The 20464-nt window shown below is 55.8% G+C and overlaps 5 protein-coding genes and 1 pseudogene across 5 annotated transcripts; 3 read left to right on the top strand and 3 right to left on the bottom strand.

Annotated features, from left to right (window-relative positions):
• Window positions 1-2: 2 nt before the first annotated feature.
• Window positions 3-3386, bottom strand: GL50803_0015382 (NHL repeat-containing protein; the record flags this gene model as incomplete). Its single annotated transcript, XM_001704779.1, has 1 exon — window positions 3-3386. The coding sequence occupies one exon, from the start codon at window positions 3384-3386 to the stop codon at window positions 3-5; it is 3384 nt and encodes a 1127-aa protein (XP_001704831.1).
• A 177-nt stretch (window positions 3387-3563) lies between these two features.
• Window positions 3564-4304, top strand: GL50803_0015383 (Peroxiredoxin 1; the record flags this gene model as incomplete). The annotated part of the gene is made up of 1 exon (XM_001704780.1): window positions 3564-4304. The coding sequence occupies one exon, from the start codon at window positions 3564-3566 to the stop codon at window positions 4302-4304; it is 741 nt and encodes a 246-aa protein (XP_001704832.1).
• Window positions 4305-4508: 204 nt separating this feature from the next.
• Window positions 4509-5027, top strand: GL50803_00135269 (uncharacterized protein; the record flags this gene model as incomplete). Its single annotated transcript, XM_001704782.1, has 1 exon — window positions 4509-5027. The coding sequence occupies one exon, from the start codon at window positions 4509-4511 to the stop codon at window positions 5025-5027; it is 519 nt and encodes a 172-aa protein (XP_001704834.1).
• Window positions 5028-10275: 5248 nt separating this feature from the next.
• GL50803_00111936 (VSP) lies at window positions 10276-12501 on the bottom strand (the record flags this gene model as incomplete). Its single annotated transcript, XM_001704612.2, has 1 exon — window positions 10276-12501. The coding sequence occupies one exon, from the start codon at window positions 12499-12501 to the stop codon at window positions 10276-10278; it is 2226 nt and encodes a 741-aa protein (XP_001704664.2).
• Window positions 12502-13214: 713 nt separating this feature from the next.
• GL50803_00111935 (Reverse transcriptase/endonuclease, putative) lies at window positions 13215-15657 on the bottom strand (annotated as a pseudogene; the record flags this gene model as incomplete).
• Window positions 15658-16347: 690 nt separating this feature from the next.
• On the top strand, window positions 16348-18573 carry GL50803_00111933 (VSP; the record flags this gene model as incomplete). Its single annotated transcript, XM_001704617.1, has 1 exon — window positions 16348-18573. One exon carries the CDS (start codon window positions 16348-16350, stop codon window positions 18571-18573), a length of 2226 nt encoding a protein of 741 aa, XP_001704669.1.
• Window positions 18574-20464: the final 1891 nt, after the last annotated feature.

Genomic DNA, 20464 nt, shown 5'->3' with positions numbered 1-20464 from the left:
ATTTACATCTGAATTGGATAGAGTGCCTGTGTATGCAAAAAGCCGCATAGCTGATGTGTGCACTCGTCTGTAGTGTACCTTAAGGTCAGCTTTTCATTTGTTAACAAAAGGTCAACTGTTGCTGTGCTCCGTATCTGCTGATATGAAAAGGTTATTTCTATTGGACACACCAGAGTTATATTTTCTTTGTTTTCTTCTTCATCGATCTCTGCATTGTCTATTATCTGTGAGAGTTGAGCCGAGGATCGCCACATTGTCCTGTCAATGAGATCGGGGAATTGTATCAATGAGAGGTCTAGTGACTTCCCAAACTTTGTAGTGATCTTAGTCTTAACTCCACTCACTGTTATGCTTTTAACAGAAAGGTCTGCACTGTCTCCATAAACAGAAAAGATAGCAGCTGCTCCCATACTCAGTGATGCATTCTTGGCTGTCTTTCCGCGAGAATGCGCCCCGTTATGTTTCCCGAAGTCATTAAGTGACAGAGCTTGTCTTCCCAGAGAGTCAAAACCAGCTGTGCATAGCTGATCTCCGTCCACCACCTTCACCATGAGGAGGAGGAACTTTGCAGCTATGCAACGAGATATTACCATGGAGTAGAAGTCTAATGCAGTGATCTCGCCATCTCTCCTGGGAACATGCGAGAATACCATGGATGCGTGACTATGTGAGCACCGTACAAGTGCTACGAAGAAACTTTTGTGCTTCTCTTGGTATTTGCTGAGTAATAAGTCGTTAATGTTTCTTGGTGGATTGGTGAACCTCTTTGACAATGAGGGTGATATTCGCAAATCTGAAGCCTCCTTGGATTTGTGTGGACTGCCCCAGCTACTGGATCTTTTCCTTATGGATTCTGGCCTGAATCGTCGGCCATCGGACCCAGAACGTGACGATTCCGACTCTATTGAGGTGGCTATGTACTCTCTGTGGGACCCTGGTCTAGTTCTTCTCTGCCCTGTCTTGCTACCTCCATCCTGTAGCTTGTCTGAAGCCTCTGGAGACATGGGGTCGTTAAGGTATGGAAGCTGCTTTGTTGCACTGCTCTTGGCTCTCTTGTCTAAGCGCCCTAGTGTGACCATTGGTGTGTCTATATTTCGTGAGGGAAATGAGCAATCGTTCATGGACCTGGCGCCAGTACTGGCAGTTGATGACAGTGACTTGTATAGAGTATATTCGTCTTCCGCTTCTGTTAAGTGCTCGTGCTTTTGGAGTTGGTGGGGTGCTGTGTTCTGTGTATGAGCCATCAAGTGGTCTCCACCTGCTCGTGAATTAGTGTACGGCTCTACCCTAAATTGCTCTAAGACCGTATCGGGAGTATGATTGACACGGGTGCCACTTATACTAATCTCATCATGTCCAGTTGACTTTCGCGTTCTAGTAAAAACTGTTTGCTCTACAGCCGCTGTGCCGGCTCCAGTCACCCTTGCGGCATCAATTACACTCTCAACCTGTAGATGAGGTTCTAATATCGCATTATGGAGAGATGCATTTGTACCCCTAAGAACTTCTATTTTAGTAAGATTGGGAACGTCATCCTCTTTAAGCAGTGGGTCCATTGGGCCACCAACCCGCGCTTCAGAGGCGTTAGCATCCGAAGAATCCGTTCTTCGCACTGTCTTAAAGTTGTACCCCGTGCGCGCCTGCAGAGACTGTGCCCTTGCATCCAGAGTCTTAGGGCTAAGATTAGAAGTTTTTCCGTGGCTACCTTCCATAGGAGTAACGACAACTTTTTCTATCATCTCTGTGCTGTCACTGGACTCTGATTGAATTCTCTGCTTTTCTTCTCGATGCATGTGTCGGTAGTAACCATAATCTGGAGTACCACTTCGCTTGCGCTCCCGCACGTGGCGAATATTATCCGCTGTTGTGAATTTGACTGAAGAAGGAATTGCCTTTTCTTTAGAATAGGATGCCCTGCTCCCGTGTATTTCAACAGTGTCGTTATCATCGTAGTCCTGCGCACCGTTCTGATAGCTAATGTGTTTCCCATAGTCTTCTGTTCTATCAACGGGCATAGCTCGCCCATCTCTTTCCTGCTTAGGAGCACCAGGGTTCCCGGTGTTGCTTTCCTGGTGCTCAGATAATGCCGCGTTCAGGGCCGATGCACCATCCTGGGCTGTCACTGCGCCAAACGTGATCATGCGGATATTCTGGTTTCCAATATCGCAAACAAACACGTGCTCTCCGTCGAAGGCAAGTCCATTCGGACTACTGAACAGGGCTTTTGCGAGAGGGCCGTCTCTCCAGCCCGAGCTTTTTCTAGTGCTTGACACTTGCCAAAGAAAACATCTATCTGGACAGACACGGTGCAGCCCCACCTTGTCAGATACTAAGAGCGTTCTGTCTGGCAGTTCGCATATTCCTATCGGTGTATTGAGCATACTCTCATAGCCCAGGGAGGACCCCGCTTGACCCTCTAACCCAGCGATGTTTTGAACTAGCTGATTGATCGTGTCTATCTTTTTGACAGTGTGGTTACCGGTGTCTGTTATATAAACAACCCCCGGTTTTGTACTGGAGATGCAGATCCCCATCGGCCTTCTGAGGGTTGCCTTGTCAATAGGAATGGCCTCCCTCACAAAAGGATCCAGCGGGTTTGATTGTCTCTTAGTCATGTATTCAGACTTCGACTTTCCAGGAGTACCCACAAGCGTAGTCACAAAGTGGTTTTGAATATCGAGGCAACGAATGCAATTATTTCCGGTATCGCAAATCAGAATTATTCGGCCGCTGCATGCACTGGCGAGTCCAGTAGGTCTGTTGAAGAGCGCCTTGGTGATCAGCCCGTCTGCATGGCCCGCGACAGAGCCTGAGAGAGTTATCAAACTGTGCGTAACATCTGCACTTCGTTTGTCCTTGCGCTGCTCCGTATAAAATGTTTTGTCTAGAAGTGAATCATAGGGGTCTAGCATCTTATTGGAAGGAAGAGGGCGCAGCAGCTTTATCTTATGATGAATATCATCTGTGAACACCACACCCAAAGGAACCTGGACGACCCCCGCGATGGAAACAGACGCTACAGAGTTCTTAGTTGTTAGGGTCTTAAGTGTGCGTAAAACCGAGCGACTAGCCACTCGTAGCCCTGTAGAATCGGCGATAAGCAGATGAAATGTGTCTGTAGCTGAATAAGGCGGATTATCGGGTGCGTAGATGGATACGGCGCGCGGATTACAAAGAGACCCTATTCCTGGAACGCCGTCAATGGCAATGTCCCGACCGTTGCCGCAAACGGTTGTTACAGAGGCCTCTGCAAAAACCCGCTCAGACTCTCGGTAGTCAAATTCCTTGGCAAGTGGGTTAATTGGATGGCGCTGCAAACAAGATGATCTCCTCTCAGATGCTCCTCGAGACTGTGCTTTTTGAAACTGCGGCAAGACGTGCTGCATGTTATATTTTAAGCATATACCTCTAAGATATATGTGACACTACAGGCTCTTGCAAAGCAGTTAGCATTATGCAGGAAGGGGCACTATTGTGAGAGGAGGGGGAGACGAAGGCGCAGATGCAGTATCGTGTTAAAGAATGAAGCTGGAAGTAATTTACACGAAAAAGGCCCAATAAAAATGCTACTGCTGATATGTCTTATCTCGGTTGCCTTTGCGGCTGCTTGTACGCTGACCGTGAATAAGAATACGTGCATACCTGATAAGTGTGAGAAGTTTGGCGACACAGAAGTCTGCATGCAGCTCAAGACAACCAGTTCCGTTCCCATTCCAGGCACCCCTTGTCCCGACTTTGAAGTGGAGGTCCTTACCCCTGAACTCAAGTTTACTAAGCGTAAGCTTGCAGATTACAAGGGCAAATATCTGATCATCTTCTTCTATCCAGCCGACTTCACCTTTGTCTGTCCCTCTGAGATCATTCATTTTTCCTCTATGGCTGAGCAACTGAAGAAGAAGTATAACACTGAGATTATCATTGGCTCGACAGACACTGTTTATAGCCACCACGCTTGGTGCCTTCAGAATAAGACAGACGGGGGGATCGGGCCCTGCAAATGTGATCTATTCGCCGACACGAATCATAAGATGGCACGTGATTTTGGCATACTCGTTGAGGAAATGGGTCTTGCTCTGCGTGCCATGTTTATCGTCTCCGATAAAGGAATTGTACGCCATGTTACAATTAACGATTTTCCTGTGGGTCGCTCTGTCGAAGAAGCTATGCGTATGATTCAGGCCTTCCAGTACGCTGATAAAACCGGCGGTGTCATCCCGTGCGGCTGGACTCCTGAGAAGAACGACTTCATTATTCCTGATCCCGAAAAGAAGAAGGAATACTTTTCTAAGACCTTCACAAAGTGAATAGCTCCCATTAACTTGCTTGGTACGTCCATTGGTAACTTAGTAGGCCGACTGTTTCTTCGTATTGAGATTATGACTATGTAATGTAGTTAGGATTTGAATACTTCTGAAATGTGGGCATCCCCAAAGCTTACTCCGGGCGCGCCGGGAGGCCTGCGACGGGTGCGAGCCTGCTGACCTGCTGACCCGGGTGGAAAGAAAAGGATGGCGTTCAGCTACTTCACGGTCCCGTCTGGCCAGCCCTTCAGGAGGCCGCTGCCCGGCCACGTTGTCGCGCGGCTAGCGCAGCCCCTCCGGAGGACGCGCTCTGTCGAGGAAGCGGCGGACCGCCGAAGCCAGGCCCTCTGGCGGCGTTCGGAAAAGGCCGGCGAGGTGTACAGAGCGGCCCGCAAGATCGCCATGAGCAGGCACTTGTTCGACTTTCACGACCGCGCAGTCGCCAAGCACCGCGCAGAAAGGGCGCAGCAGGAGGCAGAGCGCCGAAGGACAGCGCTCCTCCAGTGCAAATCCGACGCGATAGCAGCTGGATACAACGAGTGGTACGACGCGCGGGTGTGCAAGGAGGAAGAGGAACACCTATCTAAGTCAAAGCGCGACAGGTATGGCGGTAAACGGGCAGGCCTCTGGGAAGAGCATCTGATACTCAGCAACGCCTCTATTCGCGTTTCCTCAGTGGGCCCAGCAAGGGCCCTTTCTGCTCCATATCAGCCAGCGTCTAATTGATGAAAAGTCTTCCTGCAAACCAAGTACTCTATTAAGTGGTTCGTTAGTGAATAGCACCTGTACCAAATAGAGAGTTGCATAACGAGCTCAGAGGTTTTCTTCCTCTGTTGAGCCCGTTGCATAGATGAAGTTGGTACGCCTCAATCAGATATCTGAAGTGCCTCTTTATGAATGTACTCACAGATGCAACTAGAAGAGGTGCATCACACCTGACTCCATGTGTACAGACTTGACGCTATGCAAGATTACTTGACGGAAGTCTTCAGGGACGCTAGTCATCGGTCTACACGCCAAGGATTAGGAGTCTACATAAGATGCTCTCGCTATACTCTTTTGTATGTTGAAAGGAGCTGATTTCCTAAAACACACTGATAAATATCAATAGCTTAAGCTTGAGGCCACAACTCCTCTTTGAACAACAGTCTATCGATGCTCAAGTATGGATTTCTAGAGTATTGATCACGATAACCAGGTCTTTGAGATTGTCTTAAATGTCCAACCTTTCTAAAGCGCAGTTTAAATGACTACTAGTTTCCATGGTTTGTAGGCCGTAGTATAGACTTCGTTGAACTATTATACTTTTCCCATATCCCATAAACGTGCAGAAGGCTACTGTATTCTTGGAAGGGGTGATCTTTCATATATTTCTAAGCACTGAACCGTGGTTAGGATTGGTGTACAAGGTTATCAGACACACACGATGTCCATATTAAGACGCAGGACTTAAATGCTACAGGCGGCCTCAGAAAGAGCTCTCTGAGGGAACAAGAAGTGAGGCGACTAATGCACCGAAGATGCTGCGGGCCTCTGTCCACGGAGTGCAAACCCATTACTATGCAATTCGCTACCACAGGCTTCTGTCTGCGGCGACACAACTACTAGGTGACATCACACTCTGGAAGCTAGTGTGCGGGCTCACGTTGTAAGGTCGGCGGACCGGAGGATGCAGGAGCCACGGGGTAGTGACTGACCATCATGGCTTCTATAGGCTCTGCGGCTATTAGTACAGGGGCAGGGATGCTGCATCCTGGTGATTGGCCCAGAGCCGCACCATCCAATGGGCCGACGACCCTCATGTTGTTTCAATCTGAAGCGGCCTCCACTGCTGCCCCCGTACGAGTTGGAGAAGGGGTCGGCCCCATCGAATGCGGCAGAGAACAACAAGTCCCCAGTCTTCGGGCGAGGAAGATGGGTGATCTCGTCCAGGTGAAGCCGACTCCTCACCGTCCTCTGGGTCCTGCCTCTTCTACCGCCCTGGCACAACATAGCTCGGTAGGGGGCGGCGTGTCTGCGCTACAGGACGCGTCGTCAAGAAAGAGTGGGCCTGGAGAGGCCCGACGGCCACCGCTGGGATAGGCCTCAGAAGCCCTTGGCTGCAGGATACGCTACTGCCAGGGTCAGTGCAGGCTATGGCTTTGAGGAAGCGCAGGACTGACGGGCGCTATCAGGAAACACCTGGCACGTTCTCGTGGAGAGGGGGACTCAGGCTTGGGGGCTTGGCAGTGTCGGGCCCGGGCTGGGTAGAGAGCTTGCTGTACCCGGAAGTGAAGACCCCAGCAAGCAGGAATAGTGGCCACAGCCAGTACAGCCGGCGGGTCGACCCGGGCCTCTTCAGCCGCGCTTGATGGAGCCCGACGTTGCGCCAGGCGACGGGACAGGGCACCGGCCGTCTCTAGGGCATGCAGGAGGCGAGGCTTGTGAGCCCATGGGCGTCTGGCCTGCAAGCTGAGGCCACATCGGTGACGAGGCCCAGAGTGACGCAGCGTGGACGCTCTGTGGTGACGGGCCTGACAATGAGTGCAGCAAAGTTATGGGAATGGGCTCCGTCTGGGTCAGGACCTCAGAGTTCTCTTCGTCGTAAGGAAGAATAGGGCAGTGCGGTATAAGGGAGGCATCCGGCAAGATATGCTGGGAAACTGGCCCGTTGCGGTAAGTCACGGGCGCTGCCAAACACGGCGTCTCTTCTCTTAGACAGAAGACAGGCAGAATGGGTGACTGCGGAGGCTGCAGTGTCCGTGGTAGATCGCGGCATCGCAATGCGGCTGGGTCCGTGCCGGTGTGTCTGCCCGGACTCTAAGTGCGCTCTGAGGATCACCTGCTGATGGGCTGGAAGGCCCGAGAAGTGATGTGCTGCCCCTGTCATTGCGGGCAGCGCCCCGTGACACGCACTCGAGCCAGGGCCTCCTGGTGGCCAGAAGCAGAGCAGAGGCAGACGGCCGGTCGTGCATCCGTCCGGGCGGCTCACTGCATGTAGAGCGAAGAAGACCACTTGCGCCGCTCGGGTTATCGCTCAGCATCAAGTGCGGATGGAAGGCTGGGCCCGGCAACCAGGGCACCGACCTGTACGCTCCTGTCAGCCATCCCAGGCCGGCCAGAAGCCAGGCTCGACAGGCAGTGCAAAAGCCAGGGAAGCCAGCGTGATCATCGGGCCCGCGTTTGAATGCTAAAAAACTTGGGCGGCGATGGCGACTGTCGTCTTCCTGGGAGGGCGCCTCTTCGCATAGGGTCAGCCGTCCTGGCCCTGCATGCTGGGTGCGCGGCTCGAGGGCGCGCTATGCTAGTTGAGGGCCTGCCAGGCGCTGCAGCCTACGAATAGCACGGACGGATGCAACGGGGTGTCCGAGCAGTGCACTGTCTTTGTCCCAGAGAGCTGTGGTTCTAACCATGCGCCCTACACCAGCTCGGCATACCCCTGCTGCTTCCGCTGCTGGTCTGTCTGCCACTTGTTTATTATAGCGGGGGCGCATACGCTTGGGGTGTCGCCTAGGCACTGTAGTGGTCTTCTCTGACGGTGCGTGTATATTCACATGATGGCCGATGGGTGGAGCGGCTGCCTGATCTCCGAGCTCTCATTGCAACAAGGCGGGGCGTCGGCTGTCTACACGCCTCTAAGCGAGCCCGCGACCTCTGTGCAGATGCCTGCTCGCCGCGCTCCATAGTGACGGCTGTACACCCAGAAGGGGCTGCAGAATCCTCCGCTGTCCTTCGATGTGGACCACGGCTTGTGTACAGGCTAGCGACGGGGCCTGCACACTAGCTTCTATGGGCCCAGCCTGCCAGGCACCTGGATCACAGTGCACGTCAAGACCGCACACTCGTTTGCATGCTCGCTGCTAATGTTGAACAGGACTGCGAGGGGTCTGTCTCTGGCCATCCTCGCCTTAGTACCTGGCCCTTGATGACACGCCTCAGTAGAGGATGGTGTCTTCTAAGTGCTCGGAAGACTATCCGTGCATGGCGGTTCCCGGAGAGTCGGTTCGCACAGAAAGCGTAGATGTGCCCGGCGGGCTAGTGGGGTAAGGCTGGGGCTACAGAGACTAGCCATTAGTCCGGATTACAGCAGGGACACCTGTAGTGCCTCCTCGGCTCCTAAGCGTGGAAAGGCCGTAGAACTTGCAGATGAGTTGGAGGCTGCTTTTTGATTTTATGCATTTGCAGCAGAGCAGAGTTTACTGAAGGTCCACTTATTCTAAATTCGAGGAGCCTCATCTCTTCCTCACACACGGTGAGATGATCGATTGTAGGGGTGTACTGTGCAAACCGGTGACAGTCAGCGTATCTATTATCCAGACGGATACTGCCTGCGTCCTCCTGTGGCAGACCACCACCAGGGCCCCCAATCTACACATCTGTTCTGGCATCTGTCGGGCAATCATCACCTCCTGTCGAAGGATTGCTATACGTTACACATCTTGAGCCATCCATCGACCAGGTGGTGCCATAAGCTCTTGTCCCCTACTTGTCCACTCAATGCATACTCTGAGCGCCGCCAGTTGCACTCACGTCTGCACTACTCATCTGGATGCCCCCCACTCTTCAAGAGCACATGCCCGCAGCCGATGCTCCGTATTACAAGAGAAGTCAGCCGGATCACTGCGCTGTGCATAGCTCTCATAGGCGTGTTGCTATGCGCGCCCAGCCTTTCCACCCGTAGGCCGCCACGCGTTCACATGTGCGCCAGCGCCGCCGAGCTTTCGTGGTTTCGAGTGGCCCTGATGCATGGAGCGCTTGCGCACAAGTCCTTCCACCACTGACCCAGGCCGACCCCTCGCAAGATCCTTAGCGGAGTTGCATCCGAGATGTGTGTCTGCGTTGCTGTCCAGGTGCATGTGCCGGCCCTGGTGCTTCTCACAAGCTTGCGAGCATCGAGCTGGCCTCTACCGAACCGTATCAGAAGTCAGCACCAGGATGTGGTCCCCTCGGTTGGGCTCTGCAGGCTCCCAGAGCTACGCACCAAAGGGCCGTTCTTCTTTGCGCCGTGTAACGTAGGGAGATGCACCGAGCTACTACGCCCTCTCCGTGTGGCGTGGTTTACGACGGGGGACGGGATCCCTGTGCTCATTGTCTATCTGCCCAGGGCCAGCCGCAGCCCGGGTTGAGGATGACAAGCGAAGATCTCCCAGCTCCTTGTCAGCGGGTGGGAGATCCCGCCACTCTAGTACCCACAACAAAGGGTGCCGATCACTGGCAGAGGGACACGACACCCAGGCCCCGCTCCTTCCACTGATGGTACCTAATAAGAGACTCCTTTGTCGCCTGCACCAACAACCTCAGGCACCGTGGGTCAGAGTGCCTCCATAGTGGACAGCGGTAGCACTATGATGATCTGGGGTGATATGAGTCCTGGCTTACTGGCTCAGGAGGCAGCACGCTTTGGGTGGTTCTTCCCTCTTGTCCAGATCTGGGAGGGCTGGCTGCCTTCCGAGCCCCCTGGCACCTTGTCAGGTGATGGAGTGTCTTAAAGTATTCATTACAAAAGATCAGAAATAGCGCCATGCATTCCCAATAGATCAGAGGGTCTCACGAGCTACTCTATGCTGATTCACACCTTTCATGGACCCTAGCGACCACTGTAACCTTCTTTCGGGATCTTGCAAGGGACTGTCCTTGAGTGCGATTCCCCATGACAGCCGGGAGTCGCAGACATAATCCAAAGGGATGAGAGTACTACAGAGGCTGAGAGGAGAGCGCCGATGCACGGGGGTCCGCAGAGACCCGACTCGTACAGGGAAGGCGTGGAGGCTGGCTCTCCAGGGATGTAGAGCCACCAGGAAAGGAGCCGGCAGTGGGGCTGAGGGTCAGCAGAGGCACCCGAGCCGTCCTCTGATTGACCGCGAGGCAGCAGGCACATGGGGCGGCATCACCGCTTGTTTTTGGATTTTCTGCTTCCCTGCGCGTTGTGCAGGGGTCCGTAGTGGGTTGAGTATCACAGGCTACGCACAGCAACGCGTTTACTACCTAAGTACATCTACGCCTTCCCTCTGCAGATGAACCACCAGCAGAGGAAGCCCACAAGGCCTCCGACGACGACAATGACTGCGACAGAGATCCCCGCGATGGCACCGGTAGAAAGGCCGCTCTTGTTCGTGCTTCCGTCGGTACTGTCACCATCTTTTATGAGGTAGCAGAGGACGGAGCCACTACCAGCCGATGGAGGGGCGCAGCTAGCGCAGTTGGCGACGCCGGTGATGGATCCCCCGTCGCTCTTGTCGCATGCTATGCACTTTTCTTTGGACAGGTAGTACCCTGCAGCGCACACCGTGCACTTGGTGGCATCGTTCGCATTGCACTCGGAGCACCCAGTGGCGCAGGGAACACACTTCTGAGTGTTACCGCCAGTCTTAGCATATCCAGCCTTGCACGTGTCGCACTGGTCCTGGCTGGTGCACGTCTTACATCCGGCCGAGCAAGTGGTGAGCGCGCCGTTATCCAGCTTGTACCCGTCGGCCGGAGTCTGACAAGCATCGCTCGCTTCTGCTGCGGCTAAGCAGACGCTCTTTCCGGGGAACTTGGTCGTCTCATAGCAGCCCCCGTTCATACGAAGAAGCCCGTTGGCGCATTTATTGCAAACACCACTTCCTTGAGTAGTGCACGTAATGGCCTTTCCGGCCGCCGCCGAGCAGACTCCGTTCTGCGGAAACTGGCCGGCGTCCTTGCACTTGGAGCAGTAGGCCGTGCCATTGACCGTCAGCTCGCACTTCTCGCAGTTGTTAGCATTTGGCTCGCATCCTGGTTTGCACGTCCCCGTGTTGCCCTCTCCTTCGTAGCTGAGGGCCTTCTTAGGCTCGCAGCTCGTACACCCGTTGGAGTTCCCGTTCGCGCACGTCTTACACGAGGTATCGCACTTGGCACAGGCGGCTCCGCTCTTGTAATATCCGTCCTTGCAGGTATCACACTGTCCGTTCTCGTTGCACAGGAGGCAGTTCTCGACCTCGCACTTCTTGCAGGCCTTCTTGCCCCCCTCGTTGGTGCCCGCGTAGTAGCCTCCCAGATCTCCGCAGTTATCGATGCACTGGCCCGTGGGCGTGAGGGCCTTAGTGCCCTCGCACTCTGTGCACACCTCCTTGCTTGTCTTCGGCTCACTGCATGTCTTGCAGCCGGGGGTGTTGCACTGGGGGTCGGATTTCTTCGTGCACCCGGTGCCCGCGTTGTCGGGAACGTAGCCCTCGACGCACTCACAAACGCCAGAGGTCTTTTCCTCGTTGGAGTTCAAGGGGCAGCTTTCAACGCACCCCTTCTTGTTTGGCTGGATCTTCTTATTAGGCCCGCACGTCTTGCAAACCACTCCGGTGGGGCCTTTCTCACAAGTGGCGCAGTCCACCGTCCCTCCGGAAGCGCAGGTGTTGCACTCCTTTGCTTCCTTATCAACGTAATGAGTTGCCGGGCAGCCGTTTGCGTCAACGCACGTGCCAGTTGTGGACTCGTCATCCTTCTTTAGGTACGGCTTGTCATCCTTGCAGGAGGTGCACTTCGCAGCCCCAGTCTTACAGGTCTTGCATGTCTCAGCGCACTTGCTGCATTTTTTACCGCCCGTTGTATCGACGAAGAACCCTTCAGTGCCGGTGCACTCCTGTTCCGTCACACACGACGTCGCGCCCCCGTCCGTCTTAACAATCCTCGCGGTTTGCTGCGCATCAGGGCCGCACGCAGTACACTTAGCAACTCCATTAGCTTGGCTCGTCAGTGCAGACCCGTCACAGGTAGTGCACCCGGCCACGCCCGTGTATGTCTTATCGCCAAGCGTTATGCCCGTCGCGTCTCCGCACGGTATAACCGACTGGTGAGAGACATCTGCGCCCGGTGGCACGAAGTATCCTTGCGCGGCTTGTGTGCATTTTCCCTCAGAGGCTTGCGTGCACATGGTCTGTCCGGGCTGCTGGGCTGCTTCGTAACACCCGCCCTTGTACATGAAAGTCTGACCAGCGCACTGTCCACAGGTCTGATCGGCTGTATTGCCTCCGGAGCTATCTTTACACTTATCTGTTGCACCATCTTTGCCTACACATTTTCCATTGATAGGAACAGATCCTGCGTCACATTGAGAACAGTACAGCTTATCGCCAATCAGAACGTTACATGCGTCTGCTGCACAATTAGTGTTATCTGCGCATTGAACTTCCCGCACGTGCTCTGCTACTTTTTCTGCCCATGCAATCTGGATGGCTAGGCCCGCGAATATAAAACTACCGAACATTAACCAATCTGATAAATTGATAGGAAAAGAATCGCGGTACGTTCAGCCAATCCGTGTGACTGACACACCGCGGAGTATGGTAGCCTGCTTGGCGATCAGTAATAAAACGGGATCCACTAGTCTTCTTGAATGTTGCTTCACCCCTCACAATCTAGACACAATGATGATCACCCGACCACTTGTGTGGCCCATTGTCTTGCAGCGCGGAGCCCTACAGTGGCCATCTTCTGAACGACGCCACCCTGCCATTCGCGGAGGGCCCCTCATCCTCCCTCGTTATAGACCGTGGCAAAAGAGACACAGCAGGCGGCTTGTCCATCTCCGTAAACATCCGAGAGGGCCCTGCCTGTCTGTGTGAGGAGGTTTACTCTTTCCACCGAGGGCGGTTTTCGACTACTTCCGGCGCATCAGTCGCGTCCGGGCGGTGGCGTGCCGCTGGGGCCTGCCTGCGGCGTGGTCCAGAAGTCTCACGGGTAAGCCTCGCTCAATTCCCGGCCAGCCCGGAGGCGAAGGGTGGTCGTGGGTCGCAGTGATAGCCACAGCGGTGGCAAAGAGGGGTCCCCTCCACGTGTGGATCTGGGGTCTCGCGTTCCTCGGCTGTTCCGCGGGCGTGCACATCGATCTTTTCGAGGTTTTCTTACGGACTCACTGTTCTACTGAGGGTGCCTCTCCTTGTTCTCCCTTCATGGTGGGTGAAGCTCTGGTCTTTGTTGTCATTTTCGATACTGTCCATGTAGATCAGCAGCAGCTAGCGGGGCTCTCTCCACTGGTTGGGATTCAACTCGGTTGTGTGTCCAGTCTTTGCCCCCCCCTCGATCGTTGTCGACAGGTCCCAGGGATGGGCTCATTCGGTTGTCAGAAGTAGGATGACAGGAGGCGGTCGCTCTGGGTGGCCAGGCTTTCGGCCCGGTCGCGTCTGATCAGCTTCGTCGGGTGCTCGTTCGCCTTTGCAGCCATGTGGGCGATGGCGAAGGCAGCCCGGATAGAGGTCCACGTGGAGCTCCTCGAGGTGCCCCTTGGACTGGGGTGGAGGGAGCCGTCTGTCCCGTAGATGATCGGGAGCGTCCCGTCCCTGTACTTCTTGACCTTCTCGTTGTAGTAGGCATCCATCTGGCGGGGCTGGATGACACGCACGTCCACTGCCTTGCACTTGTCGACGAGCCAGATGTCGGGCTTCTGGTTCTGGTCGCTGAGGTGGCTGTGGGTCTTGACCTCCAGCTCTGCGTTGAACTTCCCCGAGACGCGGAGGTACAGGCACGCGACGATCATGTCGTGCCTCGTGGTCGAGGGTCCTCGCCGTGTGGCAGCCTGGGCAGGTGCCTCTTGTCTGCGCCATGATCGAGCCATCTCTCTCCTTCAGGGCCCTTTCCTCCTCGGTCAGCACGCCGCCGCTCTGTCCGGAAGCTGATGTGTGCGCGTGAGGAGGCGGTTGAAGTAGGTCCCCTTCCCCTGCAGTGCCTGGCCGCCCACCGACAGCTCCACCGGGTCCCTGGTCCCCTTGTTGACGTCCGGGGAGGCCCATGCCCTCCGCAGCTCGTCGTGGCAGAGCCCCGGCATGAGCAGGCCCAGACCGCCCTTCTCCTTCGGGTACGCCAGGAAGTCGACCAGGCGATCGCAGCTTCTGTTGGTTATTTTGCTGAAGCCTTGTGCGACGTCTGTCGAGCTCCTCGTAGTCCGCCTTGTCCGATGTTATCTCGACCAGGGGGGCGTAGTTCACCATCGGGACCACACAGAGTGACATCAAGATGAGCTTCTAGTGGATGGTTATGGGGGCAGTCTCAGCACCTGCGATGGCCTTTGGGGCAAGGCTTGCAGGGGTGGGGGACACCGGGTGGTTGAGGAAAGTCACCTCCTCGCCCGCCATGGTGGACTTGCACTTGTCGCTCCTGATCGTCAGGTCCATGGCGGCGGCCTCCACCGTGGCCTGCTGTATTATCGTGCCTGCCGGGTAGGCCTCGTCGTGGAGCGCCACGATGTCGTCCGCTAGGCAAGGAAGGTGATGCCCCTCTCCTTGAGGCGTCTCAGGAGGCGCTCGATGGCCATGCAGAAGAGGAAAGTGCTGAGCGGGTCGCCCTGGGGGACGCCCCAGACCTCGCACTTCACGTCCCGGCTGTGCCTCAGGTCGAGGAAGTTCCTAATGTAGTCGACTAGGACCTTCGGGACGCCCGCCTCGTTCAGGGCTCTGACGACCTCTGCCCTCGGGAGGGAGTTGAGGGCGTTCTTTATGTCGAGGGAGACGGGGTGCACCCCCGCCTGCTGATGAGCTCGTGGGCCCTCCTCACACCTACCGCGTATGCGTTCTGCTTGAAGGCGATCTGTTCGCATGAGAGGTAGTTGGCATGCCTGACCAGCCGCTTCAGCAGGACGCGGTGGAAGGTGTTCGTGACCGTCTCGCCTATCGCGATCGGGGGTATCCGTCGGACTCCTTCGGGGTGGGTGGTCAGCTCGTTGTACGCCTGCGTGAGGCATTTCACAGTCGTCGTTCTGCTTCATCACCTGAGCTGGACCGCCCGAGGCCTTCTTGTTGAGAGTCCCAACAGGGCCTTTCTCATTTCCTCCTCGGTTGCCACTCCAGCCCCGTCGAGTTCATCGATAGAGGGTAGTCAAGGCCAACGTAGCCTTCGGGGAGGACGCACGGGTGTAGCGCGCTGAGGGCAGCCTTGGCCTTCTCCGACTTGATGTCTACCATGGGCGTGTCATCAAGGGCGCGGAGAGCCTTAGCAACTGCCCCGAAGCTCAGCGCGTTGTTCACCCTGTTTGCTATCCGGCGCCTCGCCCTCTCTGGATCTGGGTCCGACTTGCTCTGGGCCTGCTCTACTGTGTTGCTTGAGTCCTCTGGGGCTTCCCACCAGGGCGTCTAGGCCCCTGATAGCGGGAAGAGCGACCCCAGTCCCTGCCTGCTCGATGCTCGCGATCATGGGTGCACCTTGGTGGATGAGCATGGCGAGCTCTGTCTGGTTCGGTACTGGGCCGGAAGGATCAGCTTGTCGTCGCCCGGTACTCTGTGTCTGTCATCGTTTGCTTCTCTCAGGTGCTCGGTTAGTTGTTGGCGCTCTCACACGGTAGGCCACAGAGCCAGCATGTGTGTCCTGCCAGAGGGCAAGCGTCTTCGGAGTGGTCTCCCAAGTAGAGACTCACGGCTTGCTGTTTGGGGTCCGGAGGTACGATCTTGCGTTCGTAATGCGGATCGGGTCCTCGCGGGCTCTCCTTCGCCTCAGGTCCGATTGTGTGCACATGCCCGCAGAACAGCCGAGGAACGCGAGACCCCAGATCCACACGTGGAGGGGACCCCTCTTTGCCACCGCTGTGGCTATCACTGCGACCCACGACCACCCTTCGCCTCCGGGCTGGCCGGGAATTGAGCGAGGCTTACCCGTGAGACTTCTGGACCACGCCGCAGGCAGGCCCCAGCGGCACGCCACCGCCCGGACGCGACTGATGCGCCGGAAGTAGTCGAAAACCGCCCTCGGTGGAAAGAGTAAACCTCCTCACACAGACAGGCAGGGCCCTCTCGGATGTTTACGGAGATGGACAAGCCGCCTGCTGTGTCTCTTTTGCCACGGTCTATAACGAGGGAGGATGAGGGGCCCTCCGCGAATGGCAGGGTGGCGTCGTTCAGAAGATGGCCACTGTAGGGCTCCGCGCTGCAAGACAATGGGCCACACAAGTGGTCGGGTGATCATCATTGTGTCTAGATTGTGAGGGGTGAAGCAACATTCAAGAAGACTAGTGGATCCCGTTTTATTACTGATCGCCAAGCAGGCTACCATACTCCGCGGTGTGTCAGTCACACGGATTGGCTGAACGTACCGCGATTCTTTTCCTATCAATTTATCAGATTGGTTAATGTTCGGTAGTTTTATATTCGCGGGCCTAGCCATCCAGATTGCATGGGCAGAAAAAGTAGCAGAGCACGTGCGGGAAGTTCAATGCGCAGATAACACTAATTGTGCAGCAGACGCATGTAACGTTCTGATTGGCGATAAGCTGTACTGTTCTCAATGTGACGCAGGATCTGTTCCTATCAATGGAAAATGTGTAGGCAAAGATGGTGCAACAGATAAGTGTAAAGATAGCTCCGGAGGCAATACAGCCGATCAGACCTGTGGACAGTGCGCTGGTCAGACTTTCATGTACAAGGGCGGGTGTTACGAAGCAGCCCAGCAGCCCGGACAGACCATGTGCACGCAAGCCTCTGAGGGAAAATGCACACAAGCCGCGCAAGGATACTTCGTGCCACCGGGCGCAGATGTCTCTCACCAGTCGGTTATACCGTGCGGAGACGCGACGGGCATAACGCTTGGCGATAAGACATACACGGGCGTGGCCGGGTGCACTACCTGTGACGGGTCTGCACTGACGAGCCAAGCTAATGGAGTTGCTAAGTGTACTGCGTGCGGCCCTGATGCGCAGCAAACCGCGAGGATTGTTAAGACGGACGGGGGCGCGACGTCGTGTGTGACGGAACAGGAGTGCACCGGCACTGAAGGGTTCTTCGTCGATACAACGGGCGGTAAAAAATGCAGCAAGTGCGCTGAGACATGCAAGACCTGTAAGACTGGGGCTGCGAAGTGCACCTCCTGCAAGGATGACAAGCCGTACCTAAAGAAGGATGACGAGTCCACAACTGGCACGTGCGTTGACGCAAACGGCTGCCCGGCAACTCATTACGTTGATAAGGAAGCAAAGGAGTGCAACACCTGCGCTTCCGGAGGGACGGTGGACTGCGCCACTTGTGAGAAAGGCCCCACCGGAGTGGTTTGCAAGACGTGCGGGCCTAATAAGAAGATCCAGCCAAACAAGAAGGGGTGCGTTGAAAGCTGCCCCTTGAACTCCAACGAGGAAAAGACCTCTGGCGTTTGTGAGTGCGTCGAGGGCTACGTTCCCGACAACGCGGGCACCGGGTGCACGAAGAAATCCGACCCCCAGTGCAACACCCCCGGCTGCAAGACATGCAGTGAGCCGAAGACAAGCAAGGAGGTGTGCACAGAGTGCGAGGGCACTAAGGCCCTCACGCCCACGGGCCAGTGCATCGATAACTGCGGAGATCTGGGAGGCTACTACGCGGGCACCAACGAGGGGGGCAAGAAGGCCTGCAAGAAGTGCGAGGTCGAGAACTGCCTCCTGTGCAACGAGAACGGACAGTGTGATACCTGCAAGGACGGATATTACAAGAGCGGAGCCGCCTGTGCCAAGTGCGATACCTCGTGTAAGACGTGCGCGAACGGGAACTCCAACGGGTGTACGAGCTGCGAGCCTAAGAAGGCCCTCAGCTACGAAGGAGAGGGCAACACGGGGACGTGCAAACCAGGATGCGAGCCAAATGCTAACAACTGCGAGAAGTGCGAGCTGACGGTCAATGGCACGGCCTACTGCTCCAAGTGCAAGGACGCCGGCCAGTTTCCGCAGAACGGAGTCTGCTCGGCGGCGGCCGGAAAGGCCATTACGTGCACTACTCAAGGAAGTGGTGTTTGCAATAAATGCGCCAACGGGCTTCTTCGTATGAACGGGGGCTGCTATGAGACGACCAAGTTCCCCGGAAAGAGCGTCTGCTTAGCCGCAGCAGAAGCGAGCGATGCTTGTCAGACTCCGGCCGACGGGTACAAGCTGGATAACGGCGCGCTCACCACTTGCTCGGCCGGATGTAAGACGTGCACCAGCCAGGACCAGTGCGACACGTGCAAGGCTGGATATGCTAAGACTGGCGGTAACACTCAGAAGTGTGTTCCCTGCGCCACTGGGTGCTCCGAGTGCAATGCGAACGATGCCACCAAGTGCACGGTGTGCGCTGCAGGGTACTACCTGTCCAAAGAAAAGTGCATAGCATGCGACAAGAGCGACGGGGGATCCATCACCGGCGTCGCCAACTGCGCTAGCTGCGCCCCTCCATCGGCTGGTAGTGGCTCCGTCCTCTGCTACCTCATAAAAGATGGTGACAGTACCGACGGAAGCACGAACAAGAGCGGCCTTTCTACCGGTGCCATCGCGGGGATCTCTGTCGCAGTCATTGTCGTCGTCGGAGGCCTTGTGGGCTTCCTCTGCTGGTGGTTCATCTGCAGAGGGAAGGCGTAGATGTACTTAGGTAGTAAACGCGTTGCTGTGCGTAGCCTGTGATACTCAACCCACTACGGACCCCTGCACAACGCGCAGGGAAGCAGAAAATCCAAAAACAAGCGGTGATGCCGCCCCATGTGCCTGCTGCCTCGCGGTCAATCAGAGGACGGCTCGGGTGCCTCTGCTGACCCTCAGCCCCACTGCCGGCTCCTTTCCTGGTGGCTCTACATCCCTGGAGAGCCAGCCTCCACGCCTTCCCTGTACGAGTCGGGTCTCTGCGGACCCCTGTGCATCGGCACTCTCCTCTCAGCCTCTGTAGTACTCTCATCCCTTTGGATTATGTCTGCGACTCCCGGCTGTCATGGGGAATCGCACTCAAGGACAGTCCCTTGCAAGATCCCGAAAGAAGGTTACAGTGGTCGCTAGGGTCCATGAAAGGTGTGAATCAGCATAGAGTAGCTCGTGAGACCCTCTGATCTATTGGGAATGCATGGCGCTATTTCTGATCTTTTGTAATGAATACTTTAAGACACTCCATCACCTGACAAGGTGCCAGGGGGCTCGGAAGGCAGCCAGCCCTCCCAGATCTGGACAAGAGGGAAGAACCACCCAAAGCGTGCTGCCTCCTGAGCCAGTAAGCCAGGACTCATATCACCCCAGATCATCATAGTGCTACCGCTGTCCACTATGGAGGCACTCTGACCCACGGTGCCTGAGGTTGTTGGTGCAGGCGACAAAGGAGTCTCTTATTAGGTACCATCAGTGGAAGGAGCGGGGCCTGGGTGTCGTGTCCCTCTGCCAGTGATCGGCACCCTTTGTTGTGGGTACTAGAGTGGCGGGATCTCCCACCCGCTGACAAGGAGCTGGGAGATCTTCGCTTGTCATCCTCAACCCGGGCTGCGGCTGGCCCTGGGCAGATAGACAATGAGCACAGGGATCCCGTCCCCCGTCGTAAACCACGCCACACGGAGAGGGCGTAGTAGCTCGGTGCATCTCCCTACGTTACACGGCGCAAAGAAGAACGGCCCTTTGGTGCGTAGCTCTGGGAGCCTGCAGAGCCCAACCGAGGGGACCACATCCTGGTGCTGACTTCTGATACGGTTCGGTAGAGGCCAGCTCGATGCTCGCAAGCTTGTGAGAAGCACCAGGGCCGGCACATGCACCTGGACAGCAACGCAGACACACATCTCGGATGCAACTCCGCTAAGGATCTTGCGAGGGGTCGGCCTGGGTCAGTGGTGGAAGGACTTGTGCGCAAGCGCTCCATGCATCAGGGCCACTCGAAACCACGAAAGCTCGGCGGCGCTGGCGCACATGTGAACGCGTGGCGGCCTACGGGTGGAAAGGCTGGGCGCGCATAGCAACACGCCTATGAGAGCTATGCACAGCGCAGTGATCCGGCTGACTTCTCTTGTAATACGGAGCATCGGCTGCGGGCATGTGCTCTTGAAGAGTGGGGGGCATCCAGATGAGTAGTGCAGACGTGAGTGCAACTGGCGGCGCTCAGAGTATGCATTGAGTGGACAAGTAGGGGACAAGAGCTTATGGCACCACCTGGTCGATGGATGGCTCAAGATGTGTAACGTATAGCAATCCTTCGACAGGAGGTGATGATTGCCCGACAGATGCCAGAACAGATGTGTAGATTGGGGGCCCTGGTGGTGGTCTGCCACAGGAGGACGCAGGCAGTATCCGTCTGGATAATAGATACGCTGACTGTCACCGGTTTGCACAGTACACCCCTACAATCGATCATCTCACCGTGTGTGAGGAAGAGATGAGGCTCCTCGAATTTAGAATAAGTGGACCTTCAGTAAACTCTGCTCTGCTGCAAATGCATAAAATCAAAAAGCAGCCTCCAACTCATCTGCAAGTTCTACGGCCTTTCCACGCTTAGGAGCCGAGGAGG

The sequence above is a fragment of the Giardia intestinalis genome, chromosome 4 (assembly GCF_000002435.2).
Source record: "Giardia intestinalis strain WB C6 chromosome 4, whole genome shotgun sequence".
Lineage (NCBI taxonomy): Eukaryota > Fornicata > Diplomonadida > Hexamitidae > Giardia > Giardia duodenalis.
The sequence above is the reverse complement of the archived record's forward strand: the minus strand, read 5'-3'. Positions and strand labels throughout refer to the sequence as shown.